A 15859-nucleotide genomic window follows, 5' to 3' on the forward strand; every position below is an offset into this window, starting at 1 on the left:
TATTACTGACATATACTTGATGAATCTAATGGCTGGATTAATCAACTATCTGCCAGTAGTATATCTGTTTAACATGGAAAATATGAACCTCTTTGAACAGGAAAACTGGATTGCCTAGTAATGGCAATAACAGGAAGTTCGTTGCTGATGTGTGTGCTCTCTATTCAAGAGTGGAAGGGGGCACTTCAGCTCTGTATGTTTACAACGTTTCTGTTATGCTGGTGTGGAAGGTAGAATGTTCATTTTTGGGGAGAAGATACTTAAAAATGGGCTGGAAGCAAGATGCTTTATATTTCAAACCCCCTTTTTATGTATGACCCTGTATAAAATTCAGTTAATACAAAGTGTAAAATGTGAGGACTTCTGAATTTTTAAAGACAAAAGGAATCTTAGATGAAGTAATGATAGAATCAGTAAGTCTTTGGATTCTGCCTAAAATAATGTATTTTACTGTATTTTGTGAGGGTTTAGAGATAATTCTCTGAAACAAATCACAAACAGGACTTCCACCCCACCCCATGTGTTAAAGTTACTATTGTGGAGAAACTTGATCATAAGGGCAAGAAATGGCATTTATTGAGAGAGGGGGTGGAAGGAGCCACATTAAGTCCACAGTCCTAGGCTCTGCATTAATACATACAACTTGGCTGTTCACTCTACTTACTTAAATAGTTTTTAAACATTGCAGGTAACAATGCTGGTCCATTAAGGGGGGAAAAATAAAAATGTGCCCACTCCTTTGTGATATTTTAGATGGTCCTAACAGCCATTACTTGTGAAACAGAGTCCCTAATTTTCATTCAAAGGTATGTGCTTGAAAGGATGAAAGCAGTTCCTATGTGAACTAGATTTAAGGAAAAACTGATCCATATTAAATAATCCTATCATGGATAGCTGAAGGAATCACAAAAGCAAAGGCTAGTTTTTGTTTTGTTTTTTAACAAAGTAAATACGCAGAATAGTGACTGCACATTTTGGCTGTTGGCTAGAAGTTGTAGAACTTCTTTAAGCCCAAATGCTGCATTCCATTCAGAGACGCTCTTGGAGTTCATTCCACTGATGGGTGAGGCCAAAAATTCCAGCATATTTTAGTTTAAAGTTCTTACTATCAGTAATGCATTTCAGCCTTTTAGAATGGGGGGAAAGCTGCATAACTCCAGGAAACCCATCAAACAGTCAGTGACCGGGAGGAAGGCCCCAGGGATGGGGGAAAGGCATAGCAAACCTACTCCCCAGCCCTAGCATGAGTTGCTGCACCCCTGGCTTGAGACTTTTTTTTAATGAAAACAGATTCTGGGGATTATGGTTCATGGGGAAGCAACTGCTCCCCTCCCCAACTCAAGAACATAAGAAGAACCGTGCTGAATCACACCAAGAGTTCATCTAGTCTAACATTCTGTTCATACAGTGGCCAACCAGCTGTTGACAAGGAACCAACAAACAGGACACAAGTATGACAGCATCCTCCTTCCCATAATCTTCAGCAGTGTACATAGGCTTACTGCCTCTGCTACTGGAGATAGCGGCACATAACTATTAGGACTAGTAGGCACTGGTGTAGTGGCTAAAGTGTTGGGCTGGGAGTCAGGAGATCCAGGTTCTAGTCCCCACTCAGCCATGGAAACCCACTGTGTGACTTTGGGCCAGTCACAGGCTCTCAGCCCAACCCACCTCACAGGGTTGTTGTGATGATAAAATGGAGAGGAGGAGGAGGATTCTGTACGCTGCCTTGGGTTCCTTGGAGGTAAAAAGGCGGGATATAAATGCAATAATACAATTTATCTAAGCCCCTTTTAAAGCCACCCGAATTGGTGGCCATAACTACGTCTTCGTAGTAGCGAATTCCCTAGCTTAACTATGGGCGCTGTACTTAGATGACACAGGGATAAGCTCTGCGTGCAGCAGCCTTGGCCCTGGCTCTTCCCAGAAACGCTTCGCTTCGCCTTACCGGTATTGGCACTTCTTCACTCCCGCCGGCGAAGCTTCTCGGGTCCTCCTGCCGCCAGGGGCGCAGCGGGCGAGACACTGTGTGGGAAGGGGAGGAGGAGAAGCAGGAGGTGGGTGGAGGCGGAGATGGATGAGGATGAGGAGGGCTGGAGAAGGGCCGTGAAAGGAGCAAAGGCTGGGACCGCACTGAGCTGCTCGGGCAGCTGCTGCTCTTCGCTGGCCATGGGTAAGAGGGGAAGGGCGGCGGCGGCCCCCGCCGGGAGCAAAGCCCAAGGCAGAGGGCGCCTTTTATTCCCCTTTAACGGTTGGGTCCGAGGCTCTGGGGGGGACCGTGTTTTCCTGAGGGGTGGGGGCGGCTTGGTCGTGGTTTGGAGCTGGGTCCTCCCTCCGCGGTTTACTGCCTGCGTTGGGATAAGTCCGCTCCCTCTTCGGCGGGTACAGGAAGGGGCTAAGGCCGCCCCTTGAGTTGCTGTTGGATGCAAACAACAGGTCTAACACGCCTCCCCCCCTGGTGCTTCTCCTGCATTGTGGGCACCTGAGTGGGAAACTCATTAGTCATTGAGGCCGCTTCGAAAAAAGTCTCTCTCGGCCCATTCATCTCCTCTACCCCGCTTAGGCTCCTGGGTTGAAACACGGGTAGCGCCCCACCACCACCACCCCGGTTCTTCTATGGGACCCAAGAGCTGCTTGTTAGCCTAGATACGCCGAATGAGAAGTGGGTCGGCCGTAAAATGGCTACGGGCTGGTTGTGCAAAGACGTTAGGGGTCCTCGCCCGGGACACCTCATGATACCGCCCCCACACAGCTTTTTCACGTTCTCAAATGGTCGCTCAAGAGGGAATAGTGACTCCGAATGAAAAAGCCTGTATGAGGCAGAGCTTTATCACCACGGGAGACTGGTGACACTAAGCAACGCGTGGGCCGTACTAAGAAGTGCTGTTTCATACATCCATGAGATAAATATTTATGTTATAAAGAACGGAACACGTGTTCAAAAGGGTCACACGACCAGGGGAGGGAGCCCTTTGAGTATTCGGCCAGAGGCGCATAGAGCTCTTCCATGTGAGTGGGGGAGGGATTCCGGGCTACTCAGGTTGTGCTGAACGCGCAGCTGGGGAGGGGGGCGTGGGGCATGGGGCATGTCCAGAGAGCGCACGGGGGCGAGGCATCGCTAGACTCCGTGGGCCTCTTGGGTGCTTCAAATGCTCGAGAAGGGGGTTGTCTGAAGCCGCCCCTTGTGATCTTTGGTGCAGCTAATCATGTCCCCATAGCAGCTGCCCCAAAAGCAAAGAAGTTGAACACTGTTTTCAAAGGGGCTTACTTCCAGGTAATATAGTGTTTGCAATCACAGCCCTAATACTGTAGTCCTAAATTAGGTGTGTGTGTGTGTGAGAGAGAGAGAGAGAGAGAGAGAGTGAGTGAGAGAGAGAGAGAGAGAGTGAGTGAGAGAGAGAGAGAGTGAGTGAGAGAGAGAGAGAGAGAGAGAGAGAGAGAAGGTACTTTCCCCCCCATGCTACCATATTCTTTTTGGAGTGGGCTGTCTGATCCTGCTGGACTCCAGTTTGTTATTTGGACAAGCAGTGATTACCACAAGCATCAACATGGTCCATGTGTGAATGTTTGGCATGTTAAATCAGACCTGGTCCTTATACAATCATCAGAAATGTGCTTATTCACTTCTCTCCTGGAATACATTCTTGGCTTAAGTCCCAGCTTTATTACTCCTTTGCCGGCTGTTTGATGAAAATTCTTAGCACTTATGTAGCATTTTAAAATGTTTGAATAGGTTCACCTACATTATGTTAATAATACCTACAACTCTATAAGATAGCCCTCCCCAACCTGGTGCTCTCCAGATGTTTTCCTGACCATTGGCCATGTTAGCTGGGGGGATGATGGAAATTGAGGGTACCAGGTTAGAGAAAGCTGCTATCAGGAGCAGAGAACTGGCAGGTAAATTGGGGGGATTTAAACCCTTTTCCTGTCTATTTTTAATTTAATTTATTACATTTTTATACAGCCCAATAGTCAAGGCTCTCTGGGCAGTTTACAGTTAAAATCATAACAAACAAAAGTTCAAGATTTTAAACATTAAATCTTTGTAAATATAATATAAAACCAGAATAAGTTAGTCCATTGAAAGCTTGTCTAAAAAGATAAGTTTTCAGGAGGTGTTTAAAGGATGTTACATTTTCTGCCTCCCAAACTGCATGAGGTAGGGGTTTTCCAGAGGGTGCTGTTGCTACAGAAAAGGCCTGCCATCAAGGTTCTTTGTGAGGACATTCTGTTCTTTTTGGAATGACTCGCAAGACCTCTTCTGAAGATTTTAAGTGTATCTGGGTATATATAAGGGAAGGCGGTCTGCTAGGTGTCTTGGTCCCAAGTTGTTTAGGGCTTTCTAGATAATAACAAAAACTTGTACATGGCTCGGAAGCTAACAGGCAGCCAGTGCAGTTATTTTAACACAGGTTTTACATGGGCAGAGTTAGATGCCCCCATGAGCACCCTAGCTGTTGCGTTCTGCACAAGCTCCAGCTTCTGAACCACACACATGGGTAGCCCCACATAGAGTGCATTACAGTAGTCTAATCATGAGGTTATCAGTGCATGAATGATCGTAGCTAGGCTATCCCTGTCCAGGAATGGGTGTAGCTGGTATACCAGCCGAAGTTGATAATGGGTGCTCCAGGCCACCAAGGCCACCTGGGTCTCCAGTGACAAGGATGGATCCAGGACCACCCCCAAACTACAGACCTGCTCCTTCAGAGGGAGTGCAACCCCATCCAGAACAGGCAAACACCCCAATTCCTGGACCTGGGAACCACCAACCCACAGGGTCTCTGTCTTATCAGGATTCAGCCTCAGTTTATTAGCCGTCATCCAAGCCATAACAGTATCCAGGCACTGGTTTAGAACGTGCACGGCTTCTCCTGATTCAGATGTTACAGAGAAATAGAGCTGGATGTCATGAGCATACTGGTGACACCTTGCCCCAAATTGCCTGATGGCTGACACACACACACTGGTTACTGTGTGAACAGAGTGCTAGACTAGATGGACGCTTGGTCTGATCCAGCATGGCTCTTCTTATGTTCTTAATGCTGGCTTGTCTCTCCCCTGACAAGCCAGATTTGGAAGTCAAGGTTTGTACATTATGGCAAACAAATAATTCCAGATTATTGTGACGTGTGAATCGGGCTGTTGTGGTTACTTCACTGCAATAATCAGTTGGGTGCGTTGTAATTATTAAAAATGAAAGCAAAATGTTAGGCCCTTTTAAATAGTTGGAAAATGTCATGCTATTACTTCACAGATCTATTATGTGGTCACATCTTGAGAATTCTGTGAATTTTATTGATGTCTCCCACACAAAGAGAAAGCAAAAAGCCTAGCAAATACCTAATGGAAATCCACCTCAGGGGATGCCAAACGGTGCTAGATGTTCCAAGCGCTGATTTAGAACAGGACATCTGCCAATGCTGCAGGACTAAGAATATATCCTATTCCTGCAGGGTAGAGCTCCATGCAGATACAATTCATGTTTCTTAGCATGATGCTTTCATCATAGTTGGTTTTTCCCCTTCCATTTGTGACTATAGATTTGAACAAGATTGTTGTTCTTTGATCAATAAAGCGTTAATTTGAATTAATTGAATGTTTCTCAAATTTTTCAAAAACTATTTTTGTTTTATTTTTAAGCTGTGAAAGACCCCACAGCTGTTGAACGAGCAAATTTATTGAATATGGCTAAATTAAGTATCAAGGGACTCATTGAATCAGCTCTAAGCTTTGGCCGAACTCTTGATTCTGACTATCCACCTCTGCAACAGTTCTTTGTCGTCATGGAGCACTGCCTGAAACATGGCCTTAAAGGTACAAATAGCATGTTTTTTTACTTGATTTTCAATATTTTATTTTGACTTGTGTGAGTCATCTTAGATTAGCCATTTTGTTTTATTATTTTTTATTTTATTTATTTTATTTATTACATTTTTATTCTGCCCAATAGCTAAAGCTCTCTGGGCGGTTCACAGTTTTGTGCTGTGAGGCAAGTTTTGGCATTATATAAAGGAACAGTATAGAACTTACCAGCCAGCTCATGTTCAGTTTCATTGGTTCAGGAAGTACACTGTAGGCTTCCCCCACCCCAGTCAATCCAAGGGACTGCTTGGGTTTATCAGTATTGATGAGGGCAATTGAAATCCCCTACTTTTTGCAGGAGGTTTTTACTTCCTTGAAGTTCCATTCATGGCATTAGCTCTCATGCCTCTGCTACTATCCTTTGTTCATTACCTGGGACATAATCTTGACTTGCTCATTCATCTTTGTTTTTTCATCTTTTGTCATCCTTTGTCACATGGACTGCCTCACAACATTAGTTTCATGATTAGCTGCAGTGTTTTTGGAGAATGACTGGTATACCAGATTAAATTGGTTGAGGCTCTATAAGTGTAAAATATTAAACATATTTACAGCTGTTCCTTGTACTTTATATGGCTTTCCAGTAAATATCTGTAAATAACGTTTAACCTACTCAGTTATTTAGATAGTAACTGTATTAAATGCTGTGAGAAAATAAAACAGAAATTAAATGTCAAATATTGTATTTTCCTCCTTTTAGTAAAAAAATCTTTTCTAAGTTACAATAAAACAATCTGGGGCCCTCTGGAGCTTGTGGAAAAGCTGTACCCAGAAGCTGAGGAAATCGCTGCTAGCGTTAGAGACTTACCTGGTCTCAAGTAAGTTGTATACTTTTTAAAATACAAAGTGTATGTAACTTATTTAAATGCCTCCCCGGCTCTCTTGCTTTGCTTATGTAAACCATGAGATCTGAAGGAACAGGGATCTAACTTTAAGGATTAAAATTTCTGTTAGCCTTCCTAAACTCCTAGGATTTCAAATAAAATAAAATTACTACCATAGCTATTGAGACCAGAAAGTTATGTGAAAAGAGAGAGTGGGCTCTTTGTTGCCTTTTGCAAGAAACAAGAAATTCTACCAAGCAGAACTTTCCTCCATCTACCTCAGAACTGTCTACACTGATTGGAGGTGGGTTTCCAGGGTTTCAGACAGGAGTCTTCCTCCTCCCCGCATCCTGCCTGGAGGTACGAAGGGATTGAACTGAGGACCTTCTACATGCAAACCCTGCGTTCTTCCTATGAGTCATGGCCCTGTCCAAGAATCATGACTGAAGAGGAAGTCTGACGTTGAAAAGCTGTTATCGTAGGCTTATAGATCATGGTAGCGAACTTTGACATTTTATTGCTAAACGGAGAAATGTGTAATGTATTTGCAAGTGTCTCTACATTCATCTAAATAGCCTATGAGAATCTAAAATAATCAGAAAATTTCAATTTTTTCTTATGTCATACAGCATTTATTATCATTAGTTCCTATAAAACACACTGCTGATCTTAGTTAATATTTTATTGTATTTAATAGATTTACAAAGATTTCAATAGTGCAGAGTCAAGAAAATACATTTTTCATATTTCCTGATTTATGAAGACTTATTTTCTTGATTTCCCTACCCAGTCAACATTCTTTAGTGAATTATGTTCAGGTATGAAAAGAACAAAGAAAGATTTTTAAATAATGAGAAAACATTAAATTAGTGGGGAGAAAGGGAGGGGGACAGAGGAGGTACCTTTTGTGCATGGCTAAGATCCCAGTAGAAGATTACTATTCAATTAGATAACAGTTCTAGAAAAGGCAGTCAAATTGGATTGAATTGTTCTGATTTGCACCAGAATTGCATGTGATCCATTATATCTCCAGCATTCATATTTTTTAAAATCCCTTTATTAGAAATAATAATAACAATAATAATATATATTTTTATTTATTACCCACCTCTCCCTCTGGATCGAGGCAGGGAACAACACCAAATACAATATAATGCATAAAATTAGTTAAAAGAGCATATAAAACCAATACAATATTAAAATAACAATCACAGCATCTTAAAATTCTTACGTTTAAAATTCATCTGTCTAGGCCTGCCGGAAGAGACTAGTCTTTATGGCTGTCTTGAACTCAGAGAGAGCTTTAAGCTGACGAATCTCCTCTGGCAGGCCATTCCACAGTCTGGGGGTGGCAGAAGAAAAGGTCCTCTGGGTAACAGTTGCCAGCCTAGTTGTGGCTGACTGGAGTAAACCCTTCCCAGAGGACCTGAGTGTGCAGGGCAGATTGTATTATTGAAGGTGATCCCGCAGGTAGCCTGGACCCAAACCATTTAGGGCTTTAAAGGTAATAACCAACACTTTATACTTCACCTGGAAACTAATTGGCAGCCAGTGAAGTGATTTTAATGTTGGTATTGAGCCTTGGGAGATCAAGGAGAGTGAAATATTTTTCTTTGTTAAATAAACGTAAGCTAAAGCACAGCAAATGATGACCACAACAATTATAGGGCGGCCTCTCTTTTTAATTTTCTAATGTAAAATTAACCTCACATCCGATTTCAAATAGGGTGAAGAAAATTCAAAATAAAACTCAGTATGATCTGGCTTGAACATTGGAATTAAATTCAGGGTGCAATTTTATATCTTAGGTTAAAAACCATGCTTGATCTCCACACACATTTTCAAGATGGCAATGAGTGAGTTAGGAGTTTCAAACACGATGCTTTGCTAGATTAGAATGTTGTATAAAAATACGAATTTTGGATAGCTATAAAATGTCAGGTAAGTGGTTATAGGATAATTGTTTTGGAGAACTAGTTCTAGGTTCTTTGGTATGCATGTCATTTATATTTTCGCCATTGTTCTTAGTGTGGTATCCAGCAGCAATACCCTTTAAAAGTCAAATCTTTTTCCATCTAGGATGTTTTTGTTGACATTTTCACAAGCTTTGCTATGAAAAGTTCCTTGTAACTTCATAGCTCTTAGGCAAAATTAAAATGCAATGTCTTTGGGTTGGGTCTGAAGTCTGAATGTAGAGAATCCAGCTTCTACTTATGCCAGGCTCCATATTTCTAAATATTTGCCCAAGATAAATACATGGCAACGTTTCTTCTCTTTTATGCCTCAAGGGCCTTTTCAAATGTCAGATAAAACGATCAGAATTTTTTTATCTAAACCATAGCCAGTTTTATCTTGACTTATTGAATGACATTGTCCAAATGGAAATACAAAGTGATTGTTACTTCATCAAAACCTGCTGGCTGCCATTAAAACAATATGTCTGACTAATGTGTGGCTGTTTTCTGAGCTATTCCCTTCTTTTATCAGAACTTCATTAGGACGTGCTCGGGCTTGGTTACGACTGGCACTTATGCAAAAAAAGATGGCTGACTATCTGCGATATCTCATCTTACGGAAGGATCTCCTTGGGTGAGTTGCCTTTCCAATTTTTTATGAGAAAAATTAAGGTCAGTGCTGTAACTGCTACCAGAATTGTACGTCTGGATCATATGTTACTCTAACTGCTAAGAAATATGACAGTAAAGATAGTTATCTTGACTTCATTAAATTAAAAAAAATGTCTTTCGAATTGTTTATACAACAGAATATCCGAACAATTTGTTTTCTTTTGTTACCTAAATTGAGTTAATTTTTAAATTTAATTTTATTTAAAGTGATACAAAAACAGGAATGAATACAAACAAACCCTTAATAATTAATATCAAACCAACAGTTCTATGAATATGTATAATACTCAAAGAAGAAAAAATAAAAGTTGATTGATACAACTTCTCAATCTAAGTAGAGGGAGGAAATTAAAAAAAAGAGGAGACAAAAAAAGGAGACAAAAAAGAAAAGAAAAGAAAAAAAAAGCTATTGATTCACTTCTAGCCAATACCATAAACAACCTTACAACTAAATCACATATATAGTTTGACATTAGTAGAAGCAATGCAAAATGCAATAGTACAACTTTTTAAATTAGGAACTTTTTTTTTTCAATTTTTTGTTTTTGTTGTTGTTTACTTTGGAACTTTCTATTCTGGACAAGGGATTATATCCAGTGGTATAATTCTGCCAGAGCAAAACTGCAACTTGTGGAAATCCTTGCGCAAGTGTCAAAAACAATGTTTTGATTCTGCTCGTGCAACTGCTAGTGGAATGTGCAAACTCTTATGGAACACAACTTGTACTTTTTCCATCACATGGGATACAACTCAGGAGGCTTAGATGCCCTGAACATTGGGGTGGCAGACCTACAGAAGCTGTGGTGTACATGTGTGGCATTTGTTTTGAGTAAAATACTACTTGAGTAACTATCCCTGACCCCATCACCTTTGCAGTTTTTAAACATTAAGCTTCAGGCTACTCTCCATTACCCTCGAGTATTAGAGTGTTATAATCCAGGTAGTTAAGCAATTTTAAATTGTTTATGCTGTTTCTCCTGTGGAAATAAATAGGATTTAGGGTAGCTTGCACCTTTTAAAAATAAAATAAAAAGCTTATTCTTTTTATTTCATGGGGAAAACTTTTATTCTTTGTAAGTTGTTACTTCGTAACTTTTATTCTTTGTAAGTTAACTATGATGTGTCTTGCTTTTGGGCCCCTTGAGTATATCAGTGATCAAGGCTGCAATCCTATTCACACTTACCTGGGAATAAGACTCATTGAACTCCATGGGGTTTATGTCCGAGGAGAGACATGCATAGGATTGCACTGCAAATGAGACTTTAAGAGGCTTGAAAATGTCAGTTACAGGATTGAGTGATGATTTAAAAATGATTTAAAATGTGTTAAAATGTCTTATGAAAACCCATTTTTCAGTGAATTTTATGAATATCATGCACTGATGATGGAAGAAGAAGGAGCAGTTATTGTTGGGTTGCTCGTTGGTTTAAATGTAATAGATGCAAACCTGTGTGTAAAAGGAGAAGATTTGGATTCACAAGTAAGTGGATATGAAATTATGATCAGATACTTAGCCTTGAAATCTAAGTTTTTTGAATAAAATTACAGAGGATAAGACAGAGCTGAACAGACTCAAATGCAGAATACTGAAAACCATTAAAAGGCAAGAATCACTTCCTGTTTTGGATCAATCTGTTTAAACCAGTGGTTCCCAAAGTGGGCGGTATTGCCCCCTTGAAGGCAGTGGGATTGCATGGGGGGGCGTTAAGAGGCAAAGGGACGGCAGGGGGGCGCTGGCAGGGGGTGCTAACAGGCAAAGGGGCGGCAGGGGGCGCTCGAGATGGTCTCTCCAGAAGGGCCTAAAACCCAGGGACCGAGCAGGAAAGAGCGGCAAATTCAGCTGCTCTCCCCACACGGTTCCTGTTCAGGAAGGACTTGCTCACTCACGCAGCCGCTCTCTCCTCCTGTCTCAAGCCCACAGCGGCCCCACCAGAAGTAGGGAATGGGGGAAGCGCCCACAGGAGGCAGCAGAGCAGGAAACAGCGGCGAATTCAGCTGCTCTGCCCACTCTTCTCCTGCCTAGGAGGGCCCAGGGCTTCTTTCCTGCTGGAGCCACCACCGCCCTCGGCCAGAGCTGCTCCCTCCTACAAGCTGCCCAGGCAAACCTCTCGCGATAGTTGCTGCACAAGGCGGGACAGCAGCCATGTGGTGGAGAGGAAGGAGCATGTGGAGGATGGCGGGCGGCAGAGCAGCTGCCAAGAACAGCAGTCAACCGGCAGGCTGGGTGGGGAGCAGGACTGCTTGTGCTGCTGCAAGGTATCACCAGGCTCCCTTCCCCTGTCAGGAGTTGCAGATTGGGGCCATCTCCCCTCTGAGCTGCTGCCCTCCTGTCCTAATCAGCCCGGCAGCTATTGTGAGGCTTGGGGGGAGGGGGGGTTGGAGAGAGAGGGGGGGGCTTGGAGGGAGGGGGTTGGAGAGAGAGATATGCTGTGTGTCTCTGTGTGTGCTCCCACCCACTCCAAAAAATCTGGACTACAACAGGATTGGGAGAGAAAAGAAAAGGGGGAGGGAGAGAGAATTGCAATTCCCCAGGTCCTTCCTGGCTAAAGAAGATTCAGCAGCACCTTATTCCAGAATGCTTGCTGAAACCATTCCTATCTGCCCTTGCTTATTTCAGGGTGTCCAACCCCCATTTTTCAAGCGTTCTTTTGGTAAACATGGTATGTGTGTATCTTGTGTCACCATAAAAACGGAGCTGCAACACGATCCTAAGTATGTCTACTCAGAAGTAAGCCCCTCTGAGATCAATAGAACTTACTCTGAGGTAAATGTGCATAGGATTCAGCCTGAAAACGAAGAGAGGGTGAAGAAAAAACAGGAGAAAATGAATTGTAGAAATAGAATAGCAAGGTAACTGTGGGATATTTAACCATATTTAAAGACAATAAGTACAGTAAAATTAGTGCCCCTCTACTTCAGTCCCAGCCAGATTTTCCATAGGAAAACTCTGTACCAGGTGGCAGATAATTATTTTAAAATTTTAATTAAAATACATTATCCTTTCCTATAACAAAATGGTGCTTACTCCTAAGTAAGTGTGTTCCACTGAAGAAGGAAATCCTATTTGATTCCTGTATTCATGCTAGTGTGACATGATAAGTTAAAGGCACAATTTTATGCATGTTTAGACAGAAAAAAGTCCTTCAACTCCTAGAATCCCCTCTAAATGGGAAGCACCAGCCCCAGGCTTGCTGAGGGAGGGAGGGAAACGAGAGCGAACGCCTCTGTTTGCAGCCAGCATGACAGGGCACACCAATTGGATTTTGAATAAAGTATTCAATTAATTGTTACTGTTTTGAATTTTATTGTTATTATCTTCCTTGGTGGGTCGTTGAAAACCACTATTCCGAATAATGATTTTTATAGTGTAGGGTAGGGGGGCGCTGGGCATGAGTTTGTGGAACCAAGGGGGCGGTGACCTGAAAAAGTTTGGGAGCCACTGGTTTAAACCAAAGGCTGGTTCTTCTCTAAATGAAACAAACTTGCTTTTTTGAAGCACAATGAAAACATAAAAATAGGTTGATTCATAACATTTTGCTTCTAGAGAAAAATATTGGTGGAGTTCATCTGCAAAGTACACCACAGCTTTCCCCACCCCCCGCATTTGTGTAGGTATTCTGCAAGTCTTCCAGCAGTAAAAATAGTACCATAATGTTCAGCCCTCAGAGTGTATTAAATTGAAAGGGCTTGGGGGTATGTGTAGTTCAGTGTTTTGCTGCCAGGAAGAGGGAATATATCTTGGTTAGTGTTCTATATCTTAAAGGAGTTACTGCAACATAGTTTTCAAAGTATGGAATGGGCAACTGAAGCATTAATACATGGGTGTGGAACCTGGTCCCACAGAGGCTCTGCAGAGGCCATTTCTGTGTGCCCCCTCACCTTTCCTCGTAGGGTTCATAGAGTCAGCTCTCATGGAGACCTTTGCTTCAGTGAGTAAAAGATGATGGCTTTCCTGCTTTTCCCCACACAATTTTGGAATGTAGTTTCTGCAGTCAAAAGCAAACAATGAAATTGGGGAGGGGGCGAAAGCTAGGTAAATACTATATCCATGCACAAATAATATGATGTTGAATGAAGACTTGTAAAAGCACATTTCCAGTGACAAGTACCTGACATTTATTAAATTTAATAAATAAATAAACGGCTGTTTAAATGGATACTTTTTTATGTACTGTTGTTTTTATATTTTTGATGGTTTTAAATTTTTGTATACTTTTTTAATGTTCACTGTTTTTAACTTTTGTAAACCGCTCTGAGAGCTCCGGCTATGGGCGGTATATAAATTTAATAAATAAATAAATAATGTACAGAAAACCCATACATGCTTGCTGCATCTTAAGGACACTTCCAGGAAATCTAAATACATTTTGCATTCTGACGTAACGTTTTCACATATTCCTTTCCATGTATTATGTTTTAATTGCCCCTTTAGTGCATGATTTCATAGGAAATAAGTCTGTAGTGCCTGTATGAATTCAAAGCTAAGACAGGACGTCTCAAAATAGTATACTTGCACTTCGATCTAGAAAACGTCATTATGGGTTTGGGGTCTGAAGTGCAGTGCACAAAAGTCTGAAGTGCAGTGCACAAGGACTGCAATTTTGGAAGTTTAATGTATGCCTCACTACACTCACACAAGTTCCCTGGGCATACTTCTGGCTTGGTATCATAACCTAAACATGGTTGCTTAAACTTTTTAACACTAGAAAAGTTTCAGCATTCAGTCATGTTGTACAGTTACTTATGTACTAAGACATGAATAACATGGGCCGGATCGACACTACTGCTTTAAAGCGCTTTATAACAGTTTTGACCACTGTATATGGAGTGTGTCCTGGGCCCCACCAGTGGCCAAAACTGTTATAAAGTGCTTTAAAGCAGTAGTGTAGATCCTGCCTTGGTTAATATATATAATGTGGAATTTCTCACTCAGTTGAACTTGGTGACTAAATTGAACTCAACGGAGTGAAAATTACACCCTAGCTTTCCTTTGTTTGTTTTGTTTTGTTTTTGCAAAATATGAATAAATCTATTTCTTCTTAGGTCGGTGTGATTGATTTCTCAATGTATTTAAAGAATGAAGATGATATTGAAAGCAAAGAAAGGTGTGTTTTCTGTGAACCTTGAGGTTTAGCATGTTGAATTAAATTGTTGAAAGGTCCAGTATATTGGGAAAGATCCAGAGATTCCTTCTCAGCTGGAATACTCTTTCTGTTGGAAGAAGGGAACCTTTGGATCCAACCTATTTCTTTTAATATTTCTATTAAACCTATACTATTTAATGCTTTAAAAAGTGGGTGGGGTGCACATTTTGCTACCAGGGTTTCCAAGGGCAGGAGACAGAGGTAGTGGGTGGTAAAAAGATCAACTTGCCTTGTTTTATCTGCACTGCTGAGAGGACAAATATATGTATTTTACTGGAATCTACATAAACTGAATGTTACTGATTTCATTACAATTCAAATCTGAGAAATCTTAGGTCAGCTCCCCACTTTTTTTCTGAGCCCCCTTCCCTTATTTATTTTGCCTTCTCCATTCTGTATAGTTTATGGTTTAGGTTGTATGGACTTCAGTGGTGAAATAAAATATTTGAAAATAACGCAAAAGATCAATGCAAGTTGCATGATAAGCTAGCAACAGAGGAGAAATACAAGCCTGACAGTTCATTCCTATACGTGTTTATGCAGTAGAAAGTCCCACTGAATTAAATGGTACTTTCTCCCATGTAGTTTTGTGTAGAGTGCCCAAGATTCTTTGGACCCACAACACTTTGCTGCCTGAAGTGGAAAGCAAATGGAACATTTTCTCCCCTCCCGCATTAGTGCCAACGCTTAAAGTCTTGCAAGAGTAGTCATTCGCCAATTACTGCCTTCATCTAACCCCCCCCCCCCAAGATGGTGGTGCCTGATGGTCACTGGTCACTGGACTTGTGGTCACTGGACTTGTGTATTAGGAGGAATCCATGTTAAACCTTATGTAAAGAACTCCCCGATTTCCTAGAGACGCAGTGTTGGAAAGGAGGAGTAATTTCTCAGTCCATTCTGCAGTTCTAAAACGGGTTTTTAAAACCAGACTTCCCCAAATCTGCTGCCCTCCAAATGTTTTGGACTACAATTCACAACATTCTTGACCACTGGCCAGGAGGGCACCAGAGTGGGGAAAGCTGTTATAAACTATGCACAATAGTTATTAAGTTGAGTTTACAAAGATTAAAAACACTGAACATTTAAAAACCAATATACAAAATTTTAAACCAAAAAAAGCATGAAAACAGACTACGTATCAACTATCCAGGGGTCAGTTAAAAAAAACCCAAAACTCAACATATGCTGTTAAATGCCTGGGAGAAGAGAAAAGTCTTGACCTGGTGCTGAAAAGATAACAATGTTGGCATCAGGCGAACCTTGTCGGGGAGATTGTTCCATAGTTGGGGGGCTACCACTGAAAAGGCCCTCTCCCTTGTTGCCATCTTCTGAACTTCCCTTGGAGTAAGCACCCGGAGGAGGACTTTAGATGTTGAGCATAGTGTACAGGTAGGT

At 41.6% G+C, this 15859-nt stretch overlaps 1 protein-coding gene across 4 annotated transcripts in view; it reads left to right on the top strand.

Annotated features, from left to right (window-relative positions):
• Positions 1 to 2071: 2071 nt before the first annotated feature.
• RUFY2 (RUN and FYVE domain containing 2) overlaps positions 2072 to 15859 on the top strand; it is a 35986-nt gene continuing 22198 nt past the window's right edge. For 3 of the 4 annotated variants that reach the window (XM_063133038.1, XM_063133039.1, XM_063133041.1), the window contains exons 1-6: positions 2072 to 2173; positions 5647 to 5820; positions 6569 to 6686; positions 9180 to 9281; positions 10677 to 10800; positions 14364 to 14425. In XM_063133038.1, coding sequence (XP_062989108.1) covers positions 2074 to 2173; positions 5647 to 5820; positions 6569 to 6686; positions 9180 to 9281; positions 10677 to 10800; positions 14364 to 14425 — 680 coding nt within the window. In that variant the 5' untranslated portion in view covers positions 2072 to 2073. Of the gene's footprint in view, positions 2174 to 5646; positions 5821 to 6568; positions 6687 to 7430; positions 7511 to 9179; positions 9282 to 10676; positions 10801 to 14363; positions 14426 to 15859 lie in introns of those variants that run through there. The other variant, XM_063133040.1, reaches the window with a different exon arrangement.

Source organism: Elgaria multicarinata, chromosome 8 (assembly GCF_023053635.1).
Source record: "Elgaria multicarinata webbii isolate HBS135686 ecotype San Diego chromosome 8, rElgMul1.1.pri, whole genome shotgun sequence".
In the NCBI taxonomy this organism is placed as follows: domain Eukaryota; kingdom Metazoa; phylum Chordata; class Lepidosauria; order Squamata; family Anguidae; genus Elgaria; species Elgaria multicarinata.